Source organism: Heterodontus francisci, chromosome 7 (genome assembly GCF_036365525.1).
Source record: "Heterodontus francisci isolate sHetFra1 chromosome 7, sHetFra1.hap1, whole genome shotgun sequence".
In the NCBI taxonomy this organism is placed as follows: Eukaryota; Metazoa; Chordata; class Chondrichthyes; order Heterodontiformes; family Heterodontidae; genus Heterodontus; species Heterodontus francisci.
In genome coordinates, this window is record NC_090377.1 from 109,861,392 (window position 1) to 109,883,129 (window position 21,738).

The 21,738-nt window shown below is 43.5% G+C and overlaps 1 protein-coding gene across 1 annotated transcript; it reads right to left on the reverse strand.

Annotated features, from left to right (window-relative positions):
- Positions 1–8,297: 8,297 nt before the first annotated feature.
- Positions 8,298–16,633, reverse strand: LOC137372230 (secreted phosphoprotein 24-like). Its single transcript, XM_068035881.1, has 8 exons — positions 16,510–16,633; positions 16,264–16,367; positions 15,948–16,076; positions 15,632–15,763; positions 11,965–12,009; positions 9,182–9,226; positions 8,862–8,906; positions 8,298–8,729 (listed from the first exon to the last, which is right to left on the reverse strand). Exons 1-8 carry the CDS (start codon positions 16,559–16,561, stop codon positions 8,697–8,699), a joined length of 585 nt encoding a protein of 194 aa, XP_067891982.1. The 5' UTR covers positions 16,562–16,633; the 3' UTR covers positions 8,298–8,696.
- Positions 16,634–21,738: the final 5,105 nt, after the last annotated feature.

Consider the following 21,738-nt stretch of genomic DNA (forward strand, 5'->3'; position numbering starts at 1 on the left):
CAGGTGTCTTTAATGCATTGGTGCAGACTCGATGGGCCGAAGGGCCTCTTCTGCACTGTATGATTCTGTGACCTGTGGACATACATTCCAAGTTCTCTCACTTCTTCTACCCCTCTCAATATCCTCCTGTTTATTGTGTATTCCCTCGCTTTATTTGCCCTCCCCAAATGCATTACCTCACACTTCTCCAGACTGAATTCCATTTGCCACTTCTCCGCCCATTCAACCAAACCCTTGATATCTTTCTGGAGTCTACAGCTATCCTCTTCACTATCAACTACATGGCCAATTTTTGTGTCATCAGCAAATTTCCCAACCATGCCTCCCACATTTAAGCCCAAATCATTAATATATACCACAAGCAGCAAGGGACCCAACACTGAGCCCTGTAGAACGCCACTGGAAACAGCTTTCCATTCACAAAAACATCTATCGACTGCTACCCTTTGTTTCCTGTCCCTGAGTCAATTCTGGATCCACCCTGCAGCATTCCCCTGTATCCCGTGGGCTTTCCTTTTGCTGACCAGCCTGCCATGTGGGACCTTGTCAAATGCTTTACTAAAGTCCACGTAGAACACATCCACTGCACTACCCTCATCAATCCTCTTGTTACTGCCTCAAAAAACTTAATTAAGTTAGTAAGACATGATCTTCCCTTAACAAATCCATGCTGACTATCCCTGATTAATCTGTGCCTTTTTAAGTTGTAGTTTATCCTGTCCCTCAGAATAGATTCTAACAATTTACCAACCACCGAGGTCAGACTGACCGGCCTCTAATTATTTGGTCTGTACCTTGCACCCTTTTAAACAATGGTACAACGTTCGCAGACCTCCAATCGTCTGTTACCTCTCCTGTATCTAGTGAGGATTTTTACACACTTGTAAAAGCTCTTACAATCTGTTTTTATATTCCTGTCTAGTTTACTCTTATATTTTATTTTCTCCCTTTTTTCAATTTTAGGTCATTCTTTGTTGGCTTCTACAACACTCCCTATCCTCAGCCTTACTACTATTCTTTGCAACATTACAACCTCTTCTTCTAAACTTATACTGACCTTTTTATTTAGTTATGGATGGATCACTTTTCCCATAGAAATTGTGTTGCTCAATGGAATGCATATTCATTGAGAATTATGAAATGTTTCTTTAAATGCTTTCCATTGCTTATCTACCATAATAACTTTGATCGAATTTCACAATCCACCTTAACTGACATGCCTGCCACCCCCAATGCCTAAGTGATATTGTTCTTCAAGTTTAATGCTATAGTTTTGCTCTTACATATGTCACTCTCAAACTCAATATAAATTCCTGTCATATTATGATCACTCTTCCCCAGAGGATACTTTACAATAAGATTGCTAACTAACCCTGTCTCAACACACAAGGCAAGAACTAAAATGACATCTTCCTTGGTTGGTTCCATGACCTACTATTCTAGGAAATGCATTCCACGAATTCATCCTCCAAGCTACTTTTGTCAATTTGATTTGTCCAGTCTATTGGAGATTAAAGTTTCCCACGATTATTACATTGGCTTTGTTACAAGTTCCTCTTATTTCTTGATTGATATTCTGTCCAAACGTTAGGGGTCTTTAAACTACTCCCCTTGTTATTCCTTATCTTCTACTTCCTGTTCTTCCAAACCAAGATTCTTCCTGACCACTGGCCTTATATCATCCTTTATTATCAGGGCTACCCCTTCCTTTGTCATTTTGTCCGTCTTTTTGAAACATCGAGTACCCTGGAATATTTAGATCCCCAAATTTTTCACCATGTAAACACATCTCTGAAATGACCATTAGATCATTAGTGATGCTGGAAACTCAGAAGTAATGGAGACAGGTCAAGGGGCACTCTAGAATTCTACAGCCACTGCTACACTGTGAGCTTCATGACTTTCCTTTACAGCAAACATTGGCCAGAATCAATTCCAAATATTTTTACTATATTATTTTCCTGTTCTTTCCCAATAGAAGCTCCAGTTAATCAAGACTTTGGGATAATTCATACAGTGGACTTTCAGTTAAAATTTAAAATATAATTCCAACAAGCCAAGATTCAGAAATCTTCACTATCTGCATCTCTCCAATGAGCAGGTCTCTGCTTTCACAAAACACTTCATACAGTCAAGGATTTAAATCCCAGGCAACCCAATGATTGGAACCTGCACATGAGTGAAGTAATCAGTCTTCATGCAATCCCACATGTCCACTTTTCCCACCTTTTTCAGCAGTGAAGTCCCAGTTCCCCAGCATTTACCAGTAGACTGAGGAAACTGGCCACTAGTGTGTGACAGGCTGGTTGGAGCACTCTGTCTGTCTGACCTCCCATCTGATCAGTGAAGAAAGAAAGAACATTTGGAGGAAAATCAGGAAATATTCTCTTTACTGTGATCCACAGAATACAAGACAACACCACACACCAAAGGACACAACATTCACAAACGATCAAATCTCCCAGTTACAATAAAATGCACAGCCAGGAACCCCCCCCCCAACCCCCGCCCCTTATATATGAATAAGAAAAGCATTCTGTTATATATACATATCCTTATATATACTGTCTTTATATCCTCCATTGACATCTGAAGGACGGCAGCACTGCCTGAGAGATCTCCTAGATTTGTGTGGGGGTATTAGTGCCATGTAGCCGCAGGATCTGTCTGCAGCACTGGCTGCTTCAATACTAGAATACCCTACCTGCTCTCACCAGTGTCTCTGCAATCAAACAGCTGGTCCACCTTTAAAGACTGTGTCAGCGGCTCAATGGTGGAGTAGATAATAGTATTGTATGACTTGAATAATTCAGAACGTCGAATTCCTACAGCTGAACCGTGGGCTCGGACCAAACTTAGGTGGATTTGTACAAGGTAGATCTCTCACACACACATGGCCATTTTCTATGGAATTTAACTGCTAAAACAGCCTTTACATAATTCCCTACCTCACAGCTCCTGTAGACCCACCCACTGACAGCTCACACAGCATTGCAAAAGAGAGTTTCAGAAGAGGCTACCGTACGATGCAGCAGAAGAGGAGAAAGCGGATGGTGAAGGTAATGGTTACATCAAAGTTGCTCAGTAGTGGAAAAAGGGAACTATGACTTGAGCTGTGCCCCACAGGCCTCATTACATACAGAAGGCATTGAGCACTGCAGCTAAAGCATCACTCATTACAAATTGGTTTTCACCCTATGGCAGGACTGAAAATTAACGTTGCTGACTGGCTGATATGCACCAACGGTGTGTTCCTGCCGTCATCTCCAACCCTTGGAATGCATCTTTCCCTGCCATTCCCCTTTTCCTCGGATTCCCCATTCTCTGAAAGTGGGTGTTTGCTGTTGGGACATGTTAAAGAGGGTGAAGGAGGAGCAGTCATTTACAACCCTTGCTCCCACTGACCATTCATTGTGGCTGTGCAGCTGGACCAAGAGTTTCATTCATTCATGGAGAGATATCACAGCCAATCCCAATCCTGTTCTCACCAGTTAACAGTTTTTACAAAAGTTGTAAAACAAAGAGATAAGTTATAAATAGGAAAAGGTTGTGACATTTGAGATAACAGTTGAAAGATGAAAGGGGTTATTTTGGCGAAAGGGTGAAATAGGTACTGTGATAATTTGATGCACTTGCTTGAAAGTCTGGTTTATGCACTCAATTTTGGTCCCAATTGGTGACTACTGTAATTTCAATTTGTCTGACAGATGATCCGTCCATCATTTTTCATAGATTGAAAGACACCAACTTAACCTGCAGGTTTAGCACTCAAGTGCTGATTAGATGCAATTTTCATGGAGCAGTAAATGTGGGCTCCTTATACCCGCTTCCACTGAAGTTGTGGAGTGCTCTGACTGGCACACAGTGGCACATTACATGAGGGCTCAAGGACTGAGCGAGCATGCAGGCAGGATGTCTGACATGGCATTGGAGGTCCTGGTGAAGGAAATCCAGAGACGAAGGGATTTCCTGTACCCAGAGTGGAGGAAGGAGTCCCCCTCGCCCTCCTGTCCTTCTCATCTGCTGCAGCTGGTGCTACTCTGCCTGGCCTGATCTCCTCCTCCCATTCCTTAGCCAGACTAAGGGAGGGGGTGGGGGGCTCACAAGATTTCCATAACCAAGCACTCCCTTTCTCCTGGTGACTCCCATAAGGTGCCAATGCGTTCCCCCAAAGTTACCCATATGGAAATTTTACCTCATTATTTAAAAGAAATCTGTCTTGGAAAGTGACTGGTACCCTGTTCTAGAAGTGATTGTCTACACTGTTAGTCCCCACTGTAAGACAATTCATCCTGCTCCAGGATGTATAACAAACTTAAAGGCCAAGATTTACCTCAGAGCTGCTTTTGCACCACTACTATAATTTTGCAGGGATTGTGGTGGTTACTGCATTTATCCACATGAACAGTGATTCTGCTGGTCAGGTTACACAACACAGTGAAAGCGTCTTCGAGGAAATTTCCAGACAGAGTGTGGGAAAGAGAATGAAGATTTAACATTGTTAACTCTATCTATTCCTCAGTTATGATACTTTTTTAAATTTATTCTTTGCTTCACTTGTTCTTTTCTCCCAATTCTTTTTCAGATGGAGGAGTTTAGTTAGAAGAATAGGATTCAGCTTGCAGTTGGGATAATGACGAAACTATAAAGGATGAAGATGCTGTGAGCAGCAGAGTCAACAGTTCATTCTCCGCAATTAACAGTTGAATTATTGGTGATGGACATTCCAGAATCTAATTTTTTTTTTACCCAGAGGTATCTTAGTGTTCCAGGAAAGGCCTTCCATACACAGTGCTCTCCCAACAGAATAAAGTCCTTTTGGATGAGCCACTGGAATCTGGCATAGGTCTGTGGAACCATTACCCAGAAAAGTGGCAAGACACCGAAGGAAGGTGGGCAAGAAACAGGCCAAAAAATTTTTTTTCCATGATCAGGATGGAAATACAATTTATACCATAAATTTTGCCTGAAGCTTGATTCCACAGACAGTACATTCTTGTGTTAAAGCAATGATATTTCCATTCAACGTTGTTTGAAGGTTTTCATGGTGAGAGTGGTAGAGATGAGTAACACTGTTTATGGTTTACACCATGTGAATAGCTCTGTAAAGCACAGTAGTTTTCTTTAAAAACAAGTTCTTAGCAGAACTATCAGGACTCGGCATTTCAGGCAGCGTTCTCTACCCGTCTCCTGGAGAAAAGACTGGATCTGTGGAAGAGGTGGGTTTATTTTTTTTGTTCATTTGTGGGACACAAATGTCACCGGCTAGGCCAGCATTTGTTGCCCATCCCTAATTGCCCTTGAACTGAATGGCTTGCTAGGCCATTTCAGAGGGCATTTTAAGAGTCAATCACATTGCTGTGAATCTGGAGTCACATGGAGGTCAGGCCAGGTAAGGATGGCAGATTTCCTTCTCTAAAGGACATTAGTGAACCAGATGGGTTTTTAAAACAATCGACAATGGTTTCACGGTCATCATTAGACTAGCTTTTAATTCTAGATTTATTAATTGAATTCAAATTTCACCATCTGCTTTGGTGCTGGTGAGATTTGAACCCATGTCCCCAGAGCATTAGCCTGGGCTCTAGATTACTAGTCCAGTGGCATTACCATTGTGCCACCACCTCCTCTATGTGGTGAAGGATGGGAGTGTGGGTGGGATCTTGCTGCTGATTGGTCAGGCTTAATATGTCTGTGATAGATCGGCGCATGTTGTTTTTGCTGCTGATTGGTCAGGCTTTGTGTGTCTTGTGATAGGTGGTACATGTTATTGTTCTTGCTGCTGATGGTCAGGCTTAATGTCTGTGATATGTGGTACATGTTATTGTTCTTGCTGCTGGTTGCTCCACTCCATGCTCCACACCCACAATGACAAGAAATTATCTCATAACAAACCAGGAATCTACAACACCCCATGCGAATGCGGATTCGTCTACATCGGGGAGACAGGCTGCAGCCTACATGTCAAACTCAGGGAACACAAAATACAGTGAATAGGACAAGTCAGCTATTGTCAAACTAGCTCAACTCAATAACCACCACATCGTATAGTCCAATTCCAAACTCATTTCATCCATCACACACTTGCATACTAGATGTGTCAGGGAGGCCATGGAGATCTACCAACAACACACCGTCCCCCCAAGACAGCGGCCTACTCATCAGTGACATCTGGCTACCCCCTACTCAAGAAACACACCATCGCTCGCTCTGCAACCAACATACCGAAGTGCAACCCACTATAACAACAAACAACTCTCCACACACTCAAGACCCACCAAACAGCAGGAGCAAGAACAATAGCATATACTGACCAATCACAGAACACAATAGCCAACATATCAGCAGCAAGAACAATAACATGTCCCGACCTATCACAGGCACACTAAACCTGACAAATCAGCAGCAAGATCCCGCCCAGTACATACACACCCAAGTCTTCCACAGATCCAGTTTTTTTCTCCAGAAGATAGGCAGTTATGCTGAATCTCGGGTCTTAAGTTCTTCTAAGAACTCGTCTTTCAAGAAAACAAATGCTCTTTTCTGAGCAATTCACCTGGTGTAAACCATAAATTGTCACACTCAACCTTATATTTCCATTAATTAAAAATCATGTCATTACAAAATTGGCTTTTTAATTGTCATGTTCGACGCTGTCAGACATATTATTTGTGTCAGGAGAAATTGGTTACCGTAAATTGTTAACGCACAACCTCAATTGCTAACCAACTGGAATTTTTATATCAATGTTTTTTCAGCAATTGAAACAGTTTTTCTCAAATAATCTGTACTGCCCCTGACATTTCCAAAGCAAATACTGAGAAAATCTTTTACACGGCAGAAGAGTTTCTGCCTGTAATCCATGGTCATATTTATATTGTCACAGCAGAGCTGGTGGGAGCCATCACAAAGTTATCGCTCCCCCGTATTAACGTCTGGTTCCAGAATTGAACCTCCCCACCTCACCACACTGCAAGTGTATTTTATCCACAATCTAGAGGTAAATTACTTTAAGGACAATGAATTGTCAACCACATTTAGATAATGTGAATCCATTCTCTTCAGGAGTCTGCAGTACCATCGTGTTATCTGTAATCCTATTAATATATTCAATTAATTCAGAATCTCGCTAAGGGATATTTGTGGTGCACAATTGGGCTGAATTTTGTTCAGAGGCCGCAGGTCCTGACATCGGGACTGGAAGCGGGGCTTCCACTGGGGCAATGAGTGGCCTGCTCATGTGATCAAGTGGCGGCTGGCCAATTAAGAGTCGGGAGGTGTGGGGGGGCCGTCCAGTGAGAGGACGGAAGCTGGAGCAGAGATGGCGAAGGCGGTGTCAGATGATGCCATGGCAGGTGCTGGCACCATATCTAAAGGGCTGCCAGCTCCGTATTCACTATTACATTTAACTTTGGAAGGTGAAGGAAGGTAGGCTCAACAACCACGGCTGAAGGCATGCCCCTGCCGGTGCCTGAACCTCCCTTCATTTATGTTGCTCCTGCTTCTCAGCTGATCCCTGAGGCCAGGATGAATGAGGCCCATGACAGGTTGCCTCTACCTGAGTGCAAGGCCTGCACAGCAAATGGCTCACCCCGTTCCCTCGCTTGTCACCTCTGATGAGCTGGCAATCAGACCCTGGTATGGCTCCCCTGCAGGGCTGGCATCTTTGTCCCCACTCCTGACAGTGATTCCTGATGTCCTCCATCCTCCAACCTCCCTGACAAGTAACACTGCTTCACCTGATGGCTTCCTAGTGTAGCCAACACAAAGCTCCCAACTCCTTGTCAACTCCTTTCACCAGGCAAGGCTCTGAAGCCTCGTGGTTCCCGTTTGCCATGAGATAAATCTGAATCAGTGAATAAAATTGCAGTCATTTTGGATTTTAAATACCTTAATTGCCTTGCTGCCTCGTGGATGTGCAAAGACCACCCTCTATGTTGGCTGCCAACAGTAAAATGCGGGAGGGAGGTCAAGGCCTTGGACTTCTGGTCCACAGCCTTCCGTCCTGATTTTATGCCCCCCTCCCCCCCGGCCTCTGATTTTGTCTCCAACCGATCATTAAAATTCAGTTTGCTTATGCCCAATATAATTTTAAAGAAAATATCATCATAGCAAAAAATTAGATCTGAAGGCAGTAAACTCAGTATAACTACAAAATATATTTTCTGCAAGAAAAGTCATTTATTTATCTGTTTTCAAGACAGCAAAGTACAGCACATCTGTGTCAGTGATATTGTTGGAATGTATTATGGTTGAAAAACAATGAAGTGAAATGCAAGATAATACAACAAGGTCATTTGATCAACAACTCCTAGCAGACCAGCAGTAAACTCTCTGGATGCTTCATGGCGGTGGTGAAGGCCATCTCGGCAGAGAATGTGAGCAACAAAGCCCAGCCAACAAGCACACATTTAATATCTGAATACAGAATGGAATGAACCACAGTTGTAAAGAACATCAGGAAATATTCTCTTTACACTTGTAATCTGATCCACAGAATGCAAGACAACACACACCAAAAGACAGAACATTTACAAAATATTGAATCCCCCAGTTACAATAAAATGTACAGTAAGGAACCCCAGGTCCCCTCTTATATATAAACAAGTAAATAAAATTGACAACATCTTCTTTAATCTGAATGAAGTCTTCTTGTGTTCACACCTAGCTCAGCCTTTCAGAAGTTTCATTCATGGTTAGTGTCGGGCTCTTGAATCATCATTGTGTTCCTGGAATGAACAGAATCAACAGAACTGTCATTTTCAGATGGACTGAGTTCAATCTGAGTTCAGTGTTTTATTGTTGTTGATAATCATGATCAAGAAGCAATTATCTGACACACAGGCCCCGTTTATACTCACATTCGAAAACACTTCGAGCGATGTTTCTGTTGACTTGCTTTCCACCTGTATTAAAATATTCAGATTTATCTGTTATTACAGGGGATCAATGAGACATTTTGTAAATAACATTGAGTTTTAGATTTATCTTCAAACTAAAGATTTCATGAATATTAAACCATAAATGAAGAAATGTTAACTCTTAAAATTTCTAGGCTCCAGCCATACTTTGATTGAATTAAGACAGAGGCTCAGACTCTATTGTGACACAGCTGAAGCCAGTTTCAACAGTTTATTGTAGTTGATATTCTTCTGACACAAAATCGTAAGGTTGTACTCACATTTAGAGAATCCTCAAGTGATGTTTCTGCAGACTTGCTTACCACCTGGAATAAAGTATTCAGATTTATATTGTCATGCCCAGTAAAGGCATACCATATTCCTACCTTTAAGATACAAACTTTATTCAATGTAGACACTTTGAAATTGACTCTTCCTTAAAAACAATTCAACAATATGCTGCAAAAGAAGGCTGCCGAAGGTCAGATGACCTAGCCTCTGAATTCAAACACTGTCCCACTGTTTCAAAAGGACAAAAAGATACACTCCAGATTCAGAGATGTCAACTACACCCATCCAGAAACCATTAAGAGAGATTCCTGAATTGAATGGAATTTTTCTGAGGCAAAGAATGTGTGAAGCGGACACGTCAGAACAGAATGATACTCATCCACGCATTAATAGATAGCCATGGATTCCACATCCTGGTCCATTGTGTGGTCACATCAGGTGAGAAGGTCATGTGTCAACTAACAGAAACTCTAATTTGATGGATTCTGAACTTGAAAGGTAACTCTCTGGAGAGAGAGGGAGAGATCAGTGCAACATCACAGAAGGCAGTCCAACAAGGGGCTGTGGAAAGATCCAGCCTAAACAAGAAGAAGCCCTGTTGCTATTTTTGCATTTCAACTTGCTGCAGCAGGGAGCTGAAAGTGACTGCCACCTTCAGTTTGAAATTTTAACCACCAGAAATCTACAACATCACAAGAAGTTCAAGACTACAAACGCCCGGGCCTGCACCTTTAAAAAAGACTGTCCTACTTAGAAGTTTACTATAAATCACCAACACTGACCACATCTTTAACACTTACCCTTTACCTTCTAACTATCATCTCCTGAGAGTGCCTGTGAGATTGAATGCAAGTGAGTGGTGTTGCGAACATTTTGGGGAATGAATATTGTGCAATAAATAGTTAATCTTCTGTTTTAAACCCACAGGAAAACGTGTCACTATCTGTTTCTTTGGCAAGTAAAACACTCGGGGGCCAACTCACCATTTTAAACAAAACACAATTGTGACCAATTGGAAGGTGAGCAATGGGAACCACCCACACCCCTTACCAGCTGTCTGTAGCAATATGTTTAGCATTTTGTAAATAATGTCGATATTTAGAATCATCTCCAAACAAAAGGTTTAAATGATATTAGATTATAAATGAAGAAGAGGCAACACTTTAAATTTCAGGGTTGCAATTCAGTGAGTCAGTGTTGGAGTGGAGAAATCCTCAGCAAACATTTCATCTTGTGCAGTGCAGCAATAATTAATCCAGTCCTGATACAGTGGGGCTGTGGGATCAATGGATAAACTAATGGGAGCTGGGATTCTCCATTAATTGGTCTCTATTGTGTTGATTCCGCCACAAAAAACCGTTACTATTATCTATTAGATGAGGAGAACGTAAATGATGCTGCCCTCATGAAACCAGCAGTTGTATCTGTTCGGCTACCATGGTTGTTGTCAGGGGAGACCATTCTCTCTGACTCTAGAACATTCTAAAATACAGGAAATAACAAACTCCTCCTCTTTGCGTCAGTCCAACAATCCTCTAAAATAATTGAAGAACCCGATTGCAATTGAGCATCAAAATCCCCTCTCCCACTGTCTCTAACTGGATATTTAATGAAATAAATTCCTCAGACTCCATTGTGGTGCAGCTGAATCCAGTTTCAACAGTCTATTGTAGTTGACAATTATCTATCACAAAGTCCCAGATTATACTCACACTCAGAGATTCCTCAAGTGATGATTATTTTGACTTGCTTTTCATCCGTAATCAAGTATAAATATTTATATGTTCAGCACAGGGGATGATTGAGATATTTTTAAAATAATACAAATATTAAATAATAAATGACAAAAGAGAAATAGTTAACTCTGGACATTTCCGATCTGTGATTCAGTGACTCGGGGGCAGTTTTATACTCTCTCCGAAGTCGAATTTAGAGGCAGGAGAGCATATAATCAGGCAGGATGGAGGCTGGGGGGATGGGGGGGGGGACACACTGCCACCTTCCTACCTCCACACAAATTAGGTCTGGAGCAGGAAACGTGTGAATGGCCTTCCCACCCCGCTGTCAATTAAGGCCCTTAAATGGGCAATTAATGCCCAATTAAGGGCCTCATCCTGCCGCAGCCAGGATTAGCCCAGTGGCGGGTGGGCCTGTTGCTGCACGGGGCCTTTGAATGGCCGACAGCTCTCAGCAGGCACGACTTTCTTCGCTAAGGTCCATGATCCCAGTGAAGGCCCTCCGCTATCCACTTAAGTGCCTAATTGGCACTTGATCCAGCAGGCCTTCCCCAGAGGAGGCAGCACGGGGCTCTTGCTGGTGCTTTTGCTGGTGGTCAAGACCCCCATCGCACAGATAAAAGCCTGACCTTAGTGTTGGAGTGGAGAGATCCTCAGCAAATATCTCATTGTGCAGTGCAGCAGTTATCAATACACTGGGGCCGTGGGGCCAATGGATAAACTAATGACAAGTGAGATTCTCCATCAATTGGGATTTATTGTATTGGATCTGCCGTTCCCTCCAGGAAGAGTCAGTAATTAGTGTCTATTATTGGTGAGACTGTAAGAGACACTGCCCTCCCGATGCTATCGTTTGTTCCTATCCTGTCCTGTAGACATTCAGCTGACCTCATCATCAGGGAAGAACAAACTCGCTCTCTGTATTTGGTCAATTCAACAATCCTTTGGCAAAGGTCAGAAAACAACAAAAACGTTTAATCGTTGATAAACGGGAAGATCAAAAAAGAAACTGCCAAATTGTTTTTGTTTATACTCACATTTGAAGATTTCTCGAGTGATGTTTCTTCTGAATTCCTTTCCACCTGTGTTAAAATATTAATTTTTAGATGTTTAGCACAGGGGCTCAGTGAGGCATTTTGTCATTAATCTTGGGTTTTAGAATCATGAGGTCAACACTTGTGCACCATAGCACCTTCCCATCATTTCCTCTCTCACCACATCTTCCAATCTTCCAAAGGGAACACTGATCAGAGAAATGACACTAAAGAGCACTAACTGATGCTGCTCTGATGTCCATTCTAGATGCTGAACATGTCCAGATGGATATTAGTATGATATATCCCCGTACAGTATGTTTAGAATTTACAACCATTAATTGCCAAGTTAATGTGTGAGAGAGTGTAACACAGAGGCTGATAAAAGTTCATCCCCACGCCTCCATATCAGTTGTCACCAGTCGTGTGGTTAGTCTGAGTCTGATTGTAAAGGTGTTGATTTGATTGAGTCTCAGTTGACTATTGGTAATAGAAACATAGAAAATAGGAGCAGGAGTAGGCCATTCGGCCCTTCGAGCCTGCTCCGCCATTCATTATGATCATGGTTGATCATCCAACTCAGTAACCTGTTCCCGCTTTATCTCCATATCCTTTGATCCCTTTAGACCCAAGAGCTAGATCTAATTCCTTCTTGAAAACATACAATGTTTTGGCCTCAACTGCTTTCTGTGGTAGCAAATTCCACAGGCTCACCACTCTCTGGGTGAAGAAATTTCTCCTCATCTCAGTCCTGAAAGGTTTACCCCATATCTTTAGACTATGACCCCTGGTTCTGGACTCCCCCACCATCAGGGGCATCCTTCCTGCATCTACCCTGTCAAGATCTGTTAGAATTTTATAGGTTTCTATGAGATCCCCCCCCTCACTCTTCTAAACTCCAGCGAATATAATCCTAACTGACTCAATCTCTCCTCATATGTCAGTCCCGCCATCCCAGGAATCAGTCTGGTAAACCTTCGCTGCACTCCCTCTATAGCAAGAACATCCTTCCTTAGATAAGGAGACCAAAACTGCATAAAATATTCCAAGTGTGACCTCACCAAGGCCCTGTATAATTGCAGCAAGACTTCCCTGCTCCTGTACTCGAATCCTCTTGCTATGAAGGCCAACATACCATTTGCCTTTTCTACCGCCTGTTGCACCTACATGCTTACCTTCAGCGACTGGTGTACGGGAACACCCAGGTCTCGTTGCATATTCCCCTCTTTCAGTTGATAGCCATTCAGATAATAATCTGCCTTCCTGTTTTTGCTACCAAAGTGGATAACCTCACATTTATCCACATTATACTGCATCTGCCATGCATTTGCCCACTCACTTAACTTGTCCAAATCACCCTGAAGCCTTTCTGCATCCTCCTCACAACTCGTCCTCCCACCCAGTTTTGTGTCATCTGCAAATTTGGAGATATTGCATTTAGCTCCCTCATCTAAATCATTAATACATATTGTGAATAGCTGGGGTCCGAGCACCAATCCCTGCGGTACCCCGCTAGTTACTGCCTGCCATTCGGAAAAAGACAGTTTATTCCTGCTCTTTGTTTCCTGTCTGCCAACCAATTTTCTATCCATCGCAATACACCACCCCCAATCCCATGCACTTTAATTTTACACGTTTAGCTCTTATATGTGACTTTGTCGAAAGCCTTCTGAAAGTCCAAATAAATGACATCCACTGGCTCCCCCTCATCAACTCTACTAGTTACATCCTCGAAGAATTCTAGTAGATTTGTCAAGCATGATTTCCCTCTCGTAAATCCATGCTGACTCTGCCCAATTCTACCACTGTTGTCCAAGTGCTCTGCTATAAATCTTTGATAATGGACTCTGGAATTTTCCCCACTACCAATGTCAGGCTGACTGGTCTATAATTCCCTGTTTTCTCTCTACCTCCCTTTTTAAATAGTGGGGTTACATTAGCTATCCTCCAATCTGTAGGAACTATTCCAGAGTCTATAGAATCTTGGAAGATGACCACCAATGCATCCACTATTTCTAGGGCCACTTCCTTAAATACTCTGGTATGTAGATGATCAGGCCCTGGGGATTTATCGGCCTTCAATCCCATCAATTTCCCCAACGCCATTTCTCTACTAATACTGATTTCCTTCAGTTCCTCCCTCTCACTAAACTCTGTGTTCCCCAACATTTCTGGTATGATATTTGTGTCCCCCTTTGTGAAGACTGAACCAAAGTGTGTATTTAGTTGGTCAGCCATTTCTTTGTTCCCCATAAGAAATTCCCCTGTTTCTGACTGTAAGGGACCTACATTTGTCTTCACCAATCATTTTCTCTTCACATATGTATAGAAACATTTACAGTCAGTTTTTAGGTTCACCGCAAGCTTACTCTCGTACTCTATTTTCCCCTTCTTAATCAATCCCTTGGTCCTCCTTTGCTGAAATTTAAACTGCTCCCAATCCTCAGGTCTGTTGTTTTTTTCCGGCGAATTTGTATGCCTCTTCCTTGGATCTAATGCTATCTCTAATTTCCCTTGTAAGCCATGGTTTGGTACCTTTCCTATTTTACTTTTGCGCCAGACAGGAATAAACAATTATTGCAGTTCATCCATGCGCTTTTTGAATGTTTGCCATTGCCTGCCCAACATCATCCCTTTAAGTAATGTTTCCCAATCCATCATTGCCAACTCACGCCTCATACCTTCATAGTTTCCTTTATTAAGATTCAGGACCCCAGTCTCAGAATAAACTATGTCACTCTCCATCTTGATGAAGAATTCTATCATAATACAGACGTCATTGAGACACTGATAGGTGCTCAGCTCATTTTTTAAATTCCGTCTGCTTAAAGCAATTTGACAATCTTTTGGTTATAAAAATAAAATCATAAAACCTTACTTGCTCATTCTGATAACTTCAGAATGATTAAGAGCCGTATATGGCCAACAGAATTGGAAAGACATTTGTAGGTACTTCACATCCGCTTGAGAAAGATTGAAGAATCTCTGTGTAATGGACAACAGCTTGAAATACAGAGAGTAATAAACTTGACTTGAATTGTAACATTCTCTCTGTCCCTTTTTTTAAAATCAATATGGGCTGCTATTGTTTTCCTTCCCTTCTATGTTGACTTCAATCATGTTTCTTTATTTTTTTTTAGTTAGAGATACCGAAACAGGCCCTTTGGCCCACCAAGTCTGTGCCGACCAACAACCACCCATTTATACTAATCCTCCATTAATCCCATATTCCCTACCACATCCCCAACATTCACCTACCACCTACCTACACTAGGGACAATTTACAATGGCCAATTTACCTATCAACCTGCAAGTATTTGGCTGTGGAAGGAAATCGGAGCACCTAGCGGAAACCCACGCAGTCACAGGGAGAACATGCAAACTCTGCACAGGCAGTACCCAGAACTGAATCCAGGTCACTGGAGCTGTGCGGCTGTGGTGCTATCCAATGCGCCTCTGTACCACCCATGTGATATGGCTCCTGGTCTGAAGACCTTCTCATTCTCTGTAGTCTATCAGTGTGATCCTCCCAACATTTGGAAAGCCACTCACTGAGCTTCAACAAAAACCTGGAATCATCCCTCCTCCTGCATCAGATCTGACAGGGAGAAAAGACCTGCCCCAAAGTGCAGAAATCCCCTTGTCCTGATGTGTATAATTGTGAGGTTACCTCAATACTGTTCTCACTGGACTCTGATGATTCACTGTTGCTGCCAATTGTCTTCAAACCTCGACATTCCACATCGATGTCAACAACTTCATCAGCAAAATATTCCACATGGCCTTTGCAAAAACCTTTTTCCTGTCAAAGTAGAATTTATTAAAATTACACTCAGCATTTTCTCTGACATAAATCAGTCCACACAGCCCTTTCCCTGATATAACTCAGTACACATGGCCTTTTCTCTGATATAACTCTGTATTCATGGCCATTTCTAAGATAAAACTCAGGTGATTTTGATGTGACAACATAACTCAGAACTCACTGCAGTTTTTCTGGTGCGGAAGTAACAGTTGGGATCATCAAATTCCAGTCCAGAATTCTTGGAGCAGACGGTTTCTTTCACTGAGAATGTTAAATCCACATTGTACGATAATTTTCCTGTGCGATAAATCTGATGAGAGGAGAACAGGTAATTAATGTGTTACTGTATCGAGTGTTCTTACTGTGGACTGATTCACCCATCAGTGTGAGTGCAATATAATATTCTGCTCCTGTTTAATAATCAGTGTCTAACTGCACTCAGTAATATTCTTGTAGATTTTAGACAGTGAAACACACTGAGACCAGGACACACTTACATCATTCACTCTTCTCCTGGTTATCCCACACAGATTGGTGGTCTCTGTGATTTCGTTCAACTTTATAACAGACACTCTCAGAGCATCCTTAGGGCTCGGTATTCCTGTACAGAGAAAAGGAAAGTTTTAGAAAACTCCCCAGCATTCTTCAGTGAATTCTTTTCACACATTGGTAATGTATCAGTGTCTGAATCTCATTCCCAATAACTTGTTGCTTTATGAGGTGTCGCTCTCTCCAGTACCTACCTGAGCAGTGGAGGATCTGTACTGCAGCAATGATGAGGAGAAAGGATTTCATTCTGCCTCTTGTGTGATCAGCTGGCTGGTTTCTAAGAGTAAAGGAGCTGCTTCTCTCTCTCGCTCTGCCTTTTCCTTGCAGTGTTCAGTCTTTATATACTGCACCTGCACCACATTCAAACACTGACTCATATTTGCTCAGTTTGGTGATTCTGGGCACAGAAACCTGTTGACAAGTGGCTGTAATGTGGGCAGAACTTCCTTCAAATATCATCATCATGTTTAGATTTAGTGAGATCAGAGATTATTCCTCAGAATATGAAATAATGAACCTAGAGAGGAGATGAAATGATCATCTGTAATTTGTACAAAGTCACACTCAGTCCACTGGGGTAACTCCTGGAATTATTCCGGTATGGGAGCGGTGACATTATTTGCATCATTTCCTGCATCAAACATTATCTCCAGAAGCTCTGCTGTAACCACTGATGTGTTGTTGCATCAATAAGTTTAGTGTAAAGCAGGATCTGATGGTAGGGTAACAATCTTCTACTCCCATTTTTAGACAAATTTTCCATCTGCTCCCTATATTTTCCTCTCCCGTATGGGGCGTAGATACAAGAGCAAGGAGGTTGTATTAACCGTGTATAAATCACTGGGTCGGTTCAACTGGAGTATTGCATCCATATCTAGGCGACACACTTGGGGAATGATGTGAATGTATTGGAGAGAGTGTGGAAAAGTTTGACGAGATTGGTTCCAAGGACGAGGAACTTCATCTCCAAAGATAGCTTGGAGAAGTTGGGACTGTTTTCCTTGGAGAAGGCTGAGAGGAGATTTGACAGCGGTATCCAAAATCATGAGGAGTCCGGACAGAGTAGATAGGGAGAAACTGTTCCCACTCGTGACAGGATCGAAAACGAGAAGGCACGGATTTAAAATAATTGGCAAAAGAAGCAATGGCGACATGAGGAAAAGCTTTTTTCTGCAGCAAATGGTTAGGATCTGGAATGCACTGCCTGAGAGCGTGGTGGAGGCAAGTTTAGTAGAGGCATTCAAAAGGGAACTAGACTATTATCAGAATGGCACTGTGGCGCAGTGGTTAGCATCACAGCTCCAGCATCCCGGGTTCAATTCTGGGTACTGCCTGTGTGGAGTTTGCAAGTTCTCCCTTTGGGTTTCTGCTGGGTCTTTTTTTATTCATTCATGGGATGTGGGCATCACTGGCCAGGCCAACATTTATTGCCCATCCCTAATTGCCCTTGAGAAGGTGGTGGTGAGCTGCCTTCTTGAACCGCTGCAGTCCATTTGGGGTAGGTACACTCACAGTGCTGTTAGGAAGCGAGTTCCAGGATTTTGACCCAGTGACAGTGAAGGAACGGCAATATAGTTCTAATTCAGGATGGGTGTGACTTGGAGGGGAACTTGCAGGTGGTGGTGTTCCCATGTATTTTCTGCCCTTGTCCTTCTAGTTGGTAGAGGACGCAGGTTTGGAAGGTGCTGTCTAAGGAGCCTTGGTGCGTTGCTGCAGTGCTTCTTGTAGATGGTACACACTGCTGCCACTGTGCGTCGCTGGTGGAGGGAGTGAATGTTTGTAGATGGTGTGCCAATCAAGCGAGCTGTTTTGTCCTGGATGGAGTGGAGCTTCTTGAGTGTTGTTGGAGCTGCACCCATCCAGGCAAGTGGAGAGTATTCCATCACACTCCTGACTTGTGCCTTGTAGATGGTGGATAGGCTTTGGGGAGTCAGGAGGTGAGTTACTCACCTCAGGATTCATAGCCTCTGACCTGCTCTTGTAGCCACGGTATTTATATGGCTACTCCTGTTCAGTTTCTGGTCAATGGTAGCCCCTAGGATGTTGATAGTGGGGGATTCAGCGATGGTAATGCTGTTGAATGTCAAGGGGAGATGGTTAGATTCTCTCTTGTTGGAGATGGTCATTGCCTGGCACTTGTGTGGCACAAATGGTACTTGCCACTTATCAGCCCAAGCTTGGAGATTGTGCAATCATCAGCGAACATCCCCACTTCTGACCTTATGATTGAAGGAAGGTCATTGATGAAGCAGCTGAAGATGGTTGGGCCTAGGACACTACCCTGAGGAACTCCTGCAGTGATGTCCTGGAGCTCAGATGATTAACCTCCAACAACCACAACCATCTTCCTTTGCGCCAGGTATGACTACAGCCAGCGGAGGGTTTTCCCCCTGCTTCCCATTGACTCAAGTTTTGCTAGGGCTCCTTGATGCCATCCTCGGTCAAATGCTGCCTTGATGTCAAAGGCAGTCACTCTCACCTCACCTCTTGAGTTCAGCCCTTTTGTCCATGTTTGAACCAAGGCTGTAATGAGGTCAGGAGCTGAGTGACCCTGGCGGAACTCAAACTGAGCATCACTGAGCAGGTTATTGCGAAGCAGGTGCTGCTTGATGGCACTGTTGATGACACCTTCCATCACTTTACTGATGATCGAGAGTAGGCTGATGGGGCGGTAATTGGCCGGGTCGGACTTGTCCTGCTTTTTGTGTACAGGACATTCCTGGGCAATTTTCCACATTGCAGGGTAGATGCCAGTGTTGTAGCTGTACTGGAACAGCTTGGCTAGGGGTGTGGCAAGTTCTGGAGCACAGGTCTTCAGTACTATTGCCGGAATTCTGTCAGGGCCCATGGCATTTGCATATCCAGTGCGTTCAGTTGTTTCTTGATATCATGCAGAGTGAATCGAATTGGCTGAAGTCTGGCATCTGTGATGCTGGGGACTTCAGGAGGAGGCCGAGATGGATCATCAACTCGGCACTTCTGGCTGTAGATTGTTGCAAATGCTTCAGCCTTATCTTTTGCACTGATGTGTTGGGCTCCCCCATCATTGAGGATGGGGATATTTGTGGAGCCACCTCCTCCTGTTAGTTGCTTAATTGTCCACCACCATTCACGGCTGGATGTCGCAGGACTGCAGAGCTTAGATCTGATCCTTTGGTTATGAGATCGCTTAGCTCTGTCTATTGCATGCTGCTTACACAGTTTGGCATGCAAGTTGTCCTGGGTTGTAGCTTCACCAGGTTGACACCTCATTTTGAGGTATGCCTGGTGCTGCTCCTGGCATGCCCTCCTGCACTCTTCATTGAACCAGGGTTGGTCTCCTGGCTTGATATTAATGGTAGAGTGGGGGATATGCCGGGCCATAAGTTTACAGATTGTGGATGCGTACAATTCTGCTGCTGCTGATGGCCCACAGCACCTCAAGGATGCCCAGTTTTGCATTGCTAGATCTGTTCGAAATCTCTCCCATTTAGCACAGTGATAGTGCCACACAACATGATGGACGGTGTCCTCAATGTGAAGGCGGGACTTCGTCTCCACAAGTACTGTGCGGTGGTCACTCTTACCAATACTGTCATGGACAGAAGCATCTGCGGCAGGCAGATTGGTGAGGACGAGGTCAAGTATGCTTTTCCCTCATGTTGGTTCCCCCACCACCTGCCGCAGACCCAGTCTAGCAGCAATATCCTTTTGGACTCGGCCAGCTTGGTCAGTAGTGGTGCTACCGAGCCACTCTTGGTGATGGACATTGAAGTCCCCCACCCAGAGTATATTTTGTGCCCTTGGAACCCTCAGTGCTTCCTCCGAGTGATGTTCAACATGGAGGAGTACCGAGTCATCAGTTGAGGGAGGGCGGTTGGTTGGTAATCAGTAGGAGGTTACCTTGCCCATGTTTGACCTAATGCCATGAGACTTCATGGGGTCTGGATTCGATGTTGAGGACTCCCAGGGCAACTCCCGGCGTACTGTATACCTCTGTGCCACCACCTCTGGTGGGTCTGTCCTGCCGGTGGGACAGGACATACCCGGGGATGGTAATTGCAGTGTCTGGGACATTGTCTGTAAGGTATGATACCGTGAGTATGACTATGTCAGGCTGTTGCTTGACTTGGCTGTGGGACAGCTCTCCCAACTTTGGTACAAGCCCCCAGATGTTAGTAAGGAGGACTTTGCAGGGTCGACAGGGCTGGGTTTGCCGTTGTCGTTTCCGGTGCCTAGGTTGATGCCGGGTGGTCCGTCTGGTTTCATTCCTTTTTATTGACTTCGTAGCGGTTAGGTGCAACTGAGTGGCTTGCTAGGCCATTTCAGAGGGCATATAAGAGTTAACCACATTGCTGTGGGTCTGGAGTCACATGTAATCCAGACCAGGTAAGGACAGCAGATTTCCTTACCTAAAGGACATTAGTGAACCAGATGGGTTTTTACAACAATCGACAATGGTTTCATGGCCATCATTAGACTAGCTTTTAATTCCAGATTTATTAATTAAATTCAAATTCCACCTTCTGCTGTGGTGGTATTCGAACCCATATCCTCAGAGAAATACCCTGGGTCTCTGGGTTACTAGTCCAGTGATAATACCACTACGCCACCCCAACCGGGTACTCCGGTTTCCTCCCGCAGCCAAAGATTTGCAGATTGATAGGTAAATTGCCCCTAGTATAGGCAGGTGGTAGGGGATGTAGTAGGGAATATGGGATTAACGTAGGATTACTATAAGTGGATGGTTGATGGTCAGCACAGACTCAGTGGGCTGCAGGGCCTGTTTCAGTGCTGTATCTCTAAATAAAATAAAAATACTGTGAAAAAATAAATAAAACAGGAAGAATATGCAGGGCTATGGGGAGAAGGTGGGGGAATGGTCATAGGAACAGACAAATTCGGAGTAGGTCACTTGGCTCCTCGAGCCTGCTCTGCCATTCAACAAGGTTATGGCTGATCTGATTGTAACCTCAACTCCACATTCCTGCCTCCCCCGATAACCTTTCACTGCCTTAATTATTGAGAATCTATCTACCTCTGCCTTAAAACTATTCAAAGACTCTGCTTCCACTGCCTTTTGAGGAAGAGAATTCCAAAGACTCATGACCCTCTGAGTGAAAAATTTTATCCTCATCTCTGTCTTAAATGAGCGAACCCTTATTTTTAAACAGTGCTCCTTCGTTCTAGATTCTCCCACAAGGGGAAACATCCTTTCCACATGCACCCTGTCAAGACCCCTCAGGATCTTATATGTTTCAATCAAGTCGCCTCTTACTCTTCTAATCTCCAGTGGATACAAGCCTAGCCTGTTCAACCTTTCCTCACAAGACAACCCACCCATTCCTTGTATTATTCTATAAACATGTTCTGAACTGCTTCCAATGTATTTACATTCGTCCTTAAATAAGGACACCAATACTGTACACAGTACTCCAGATGTG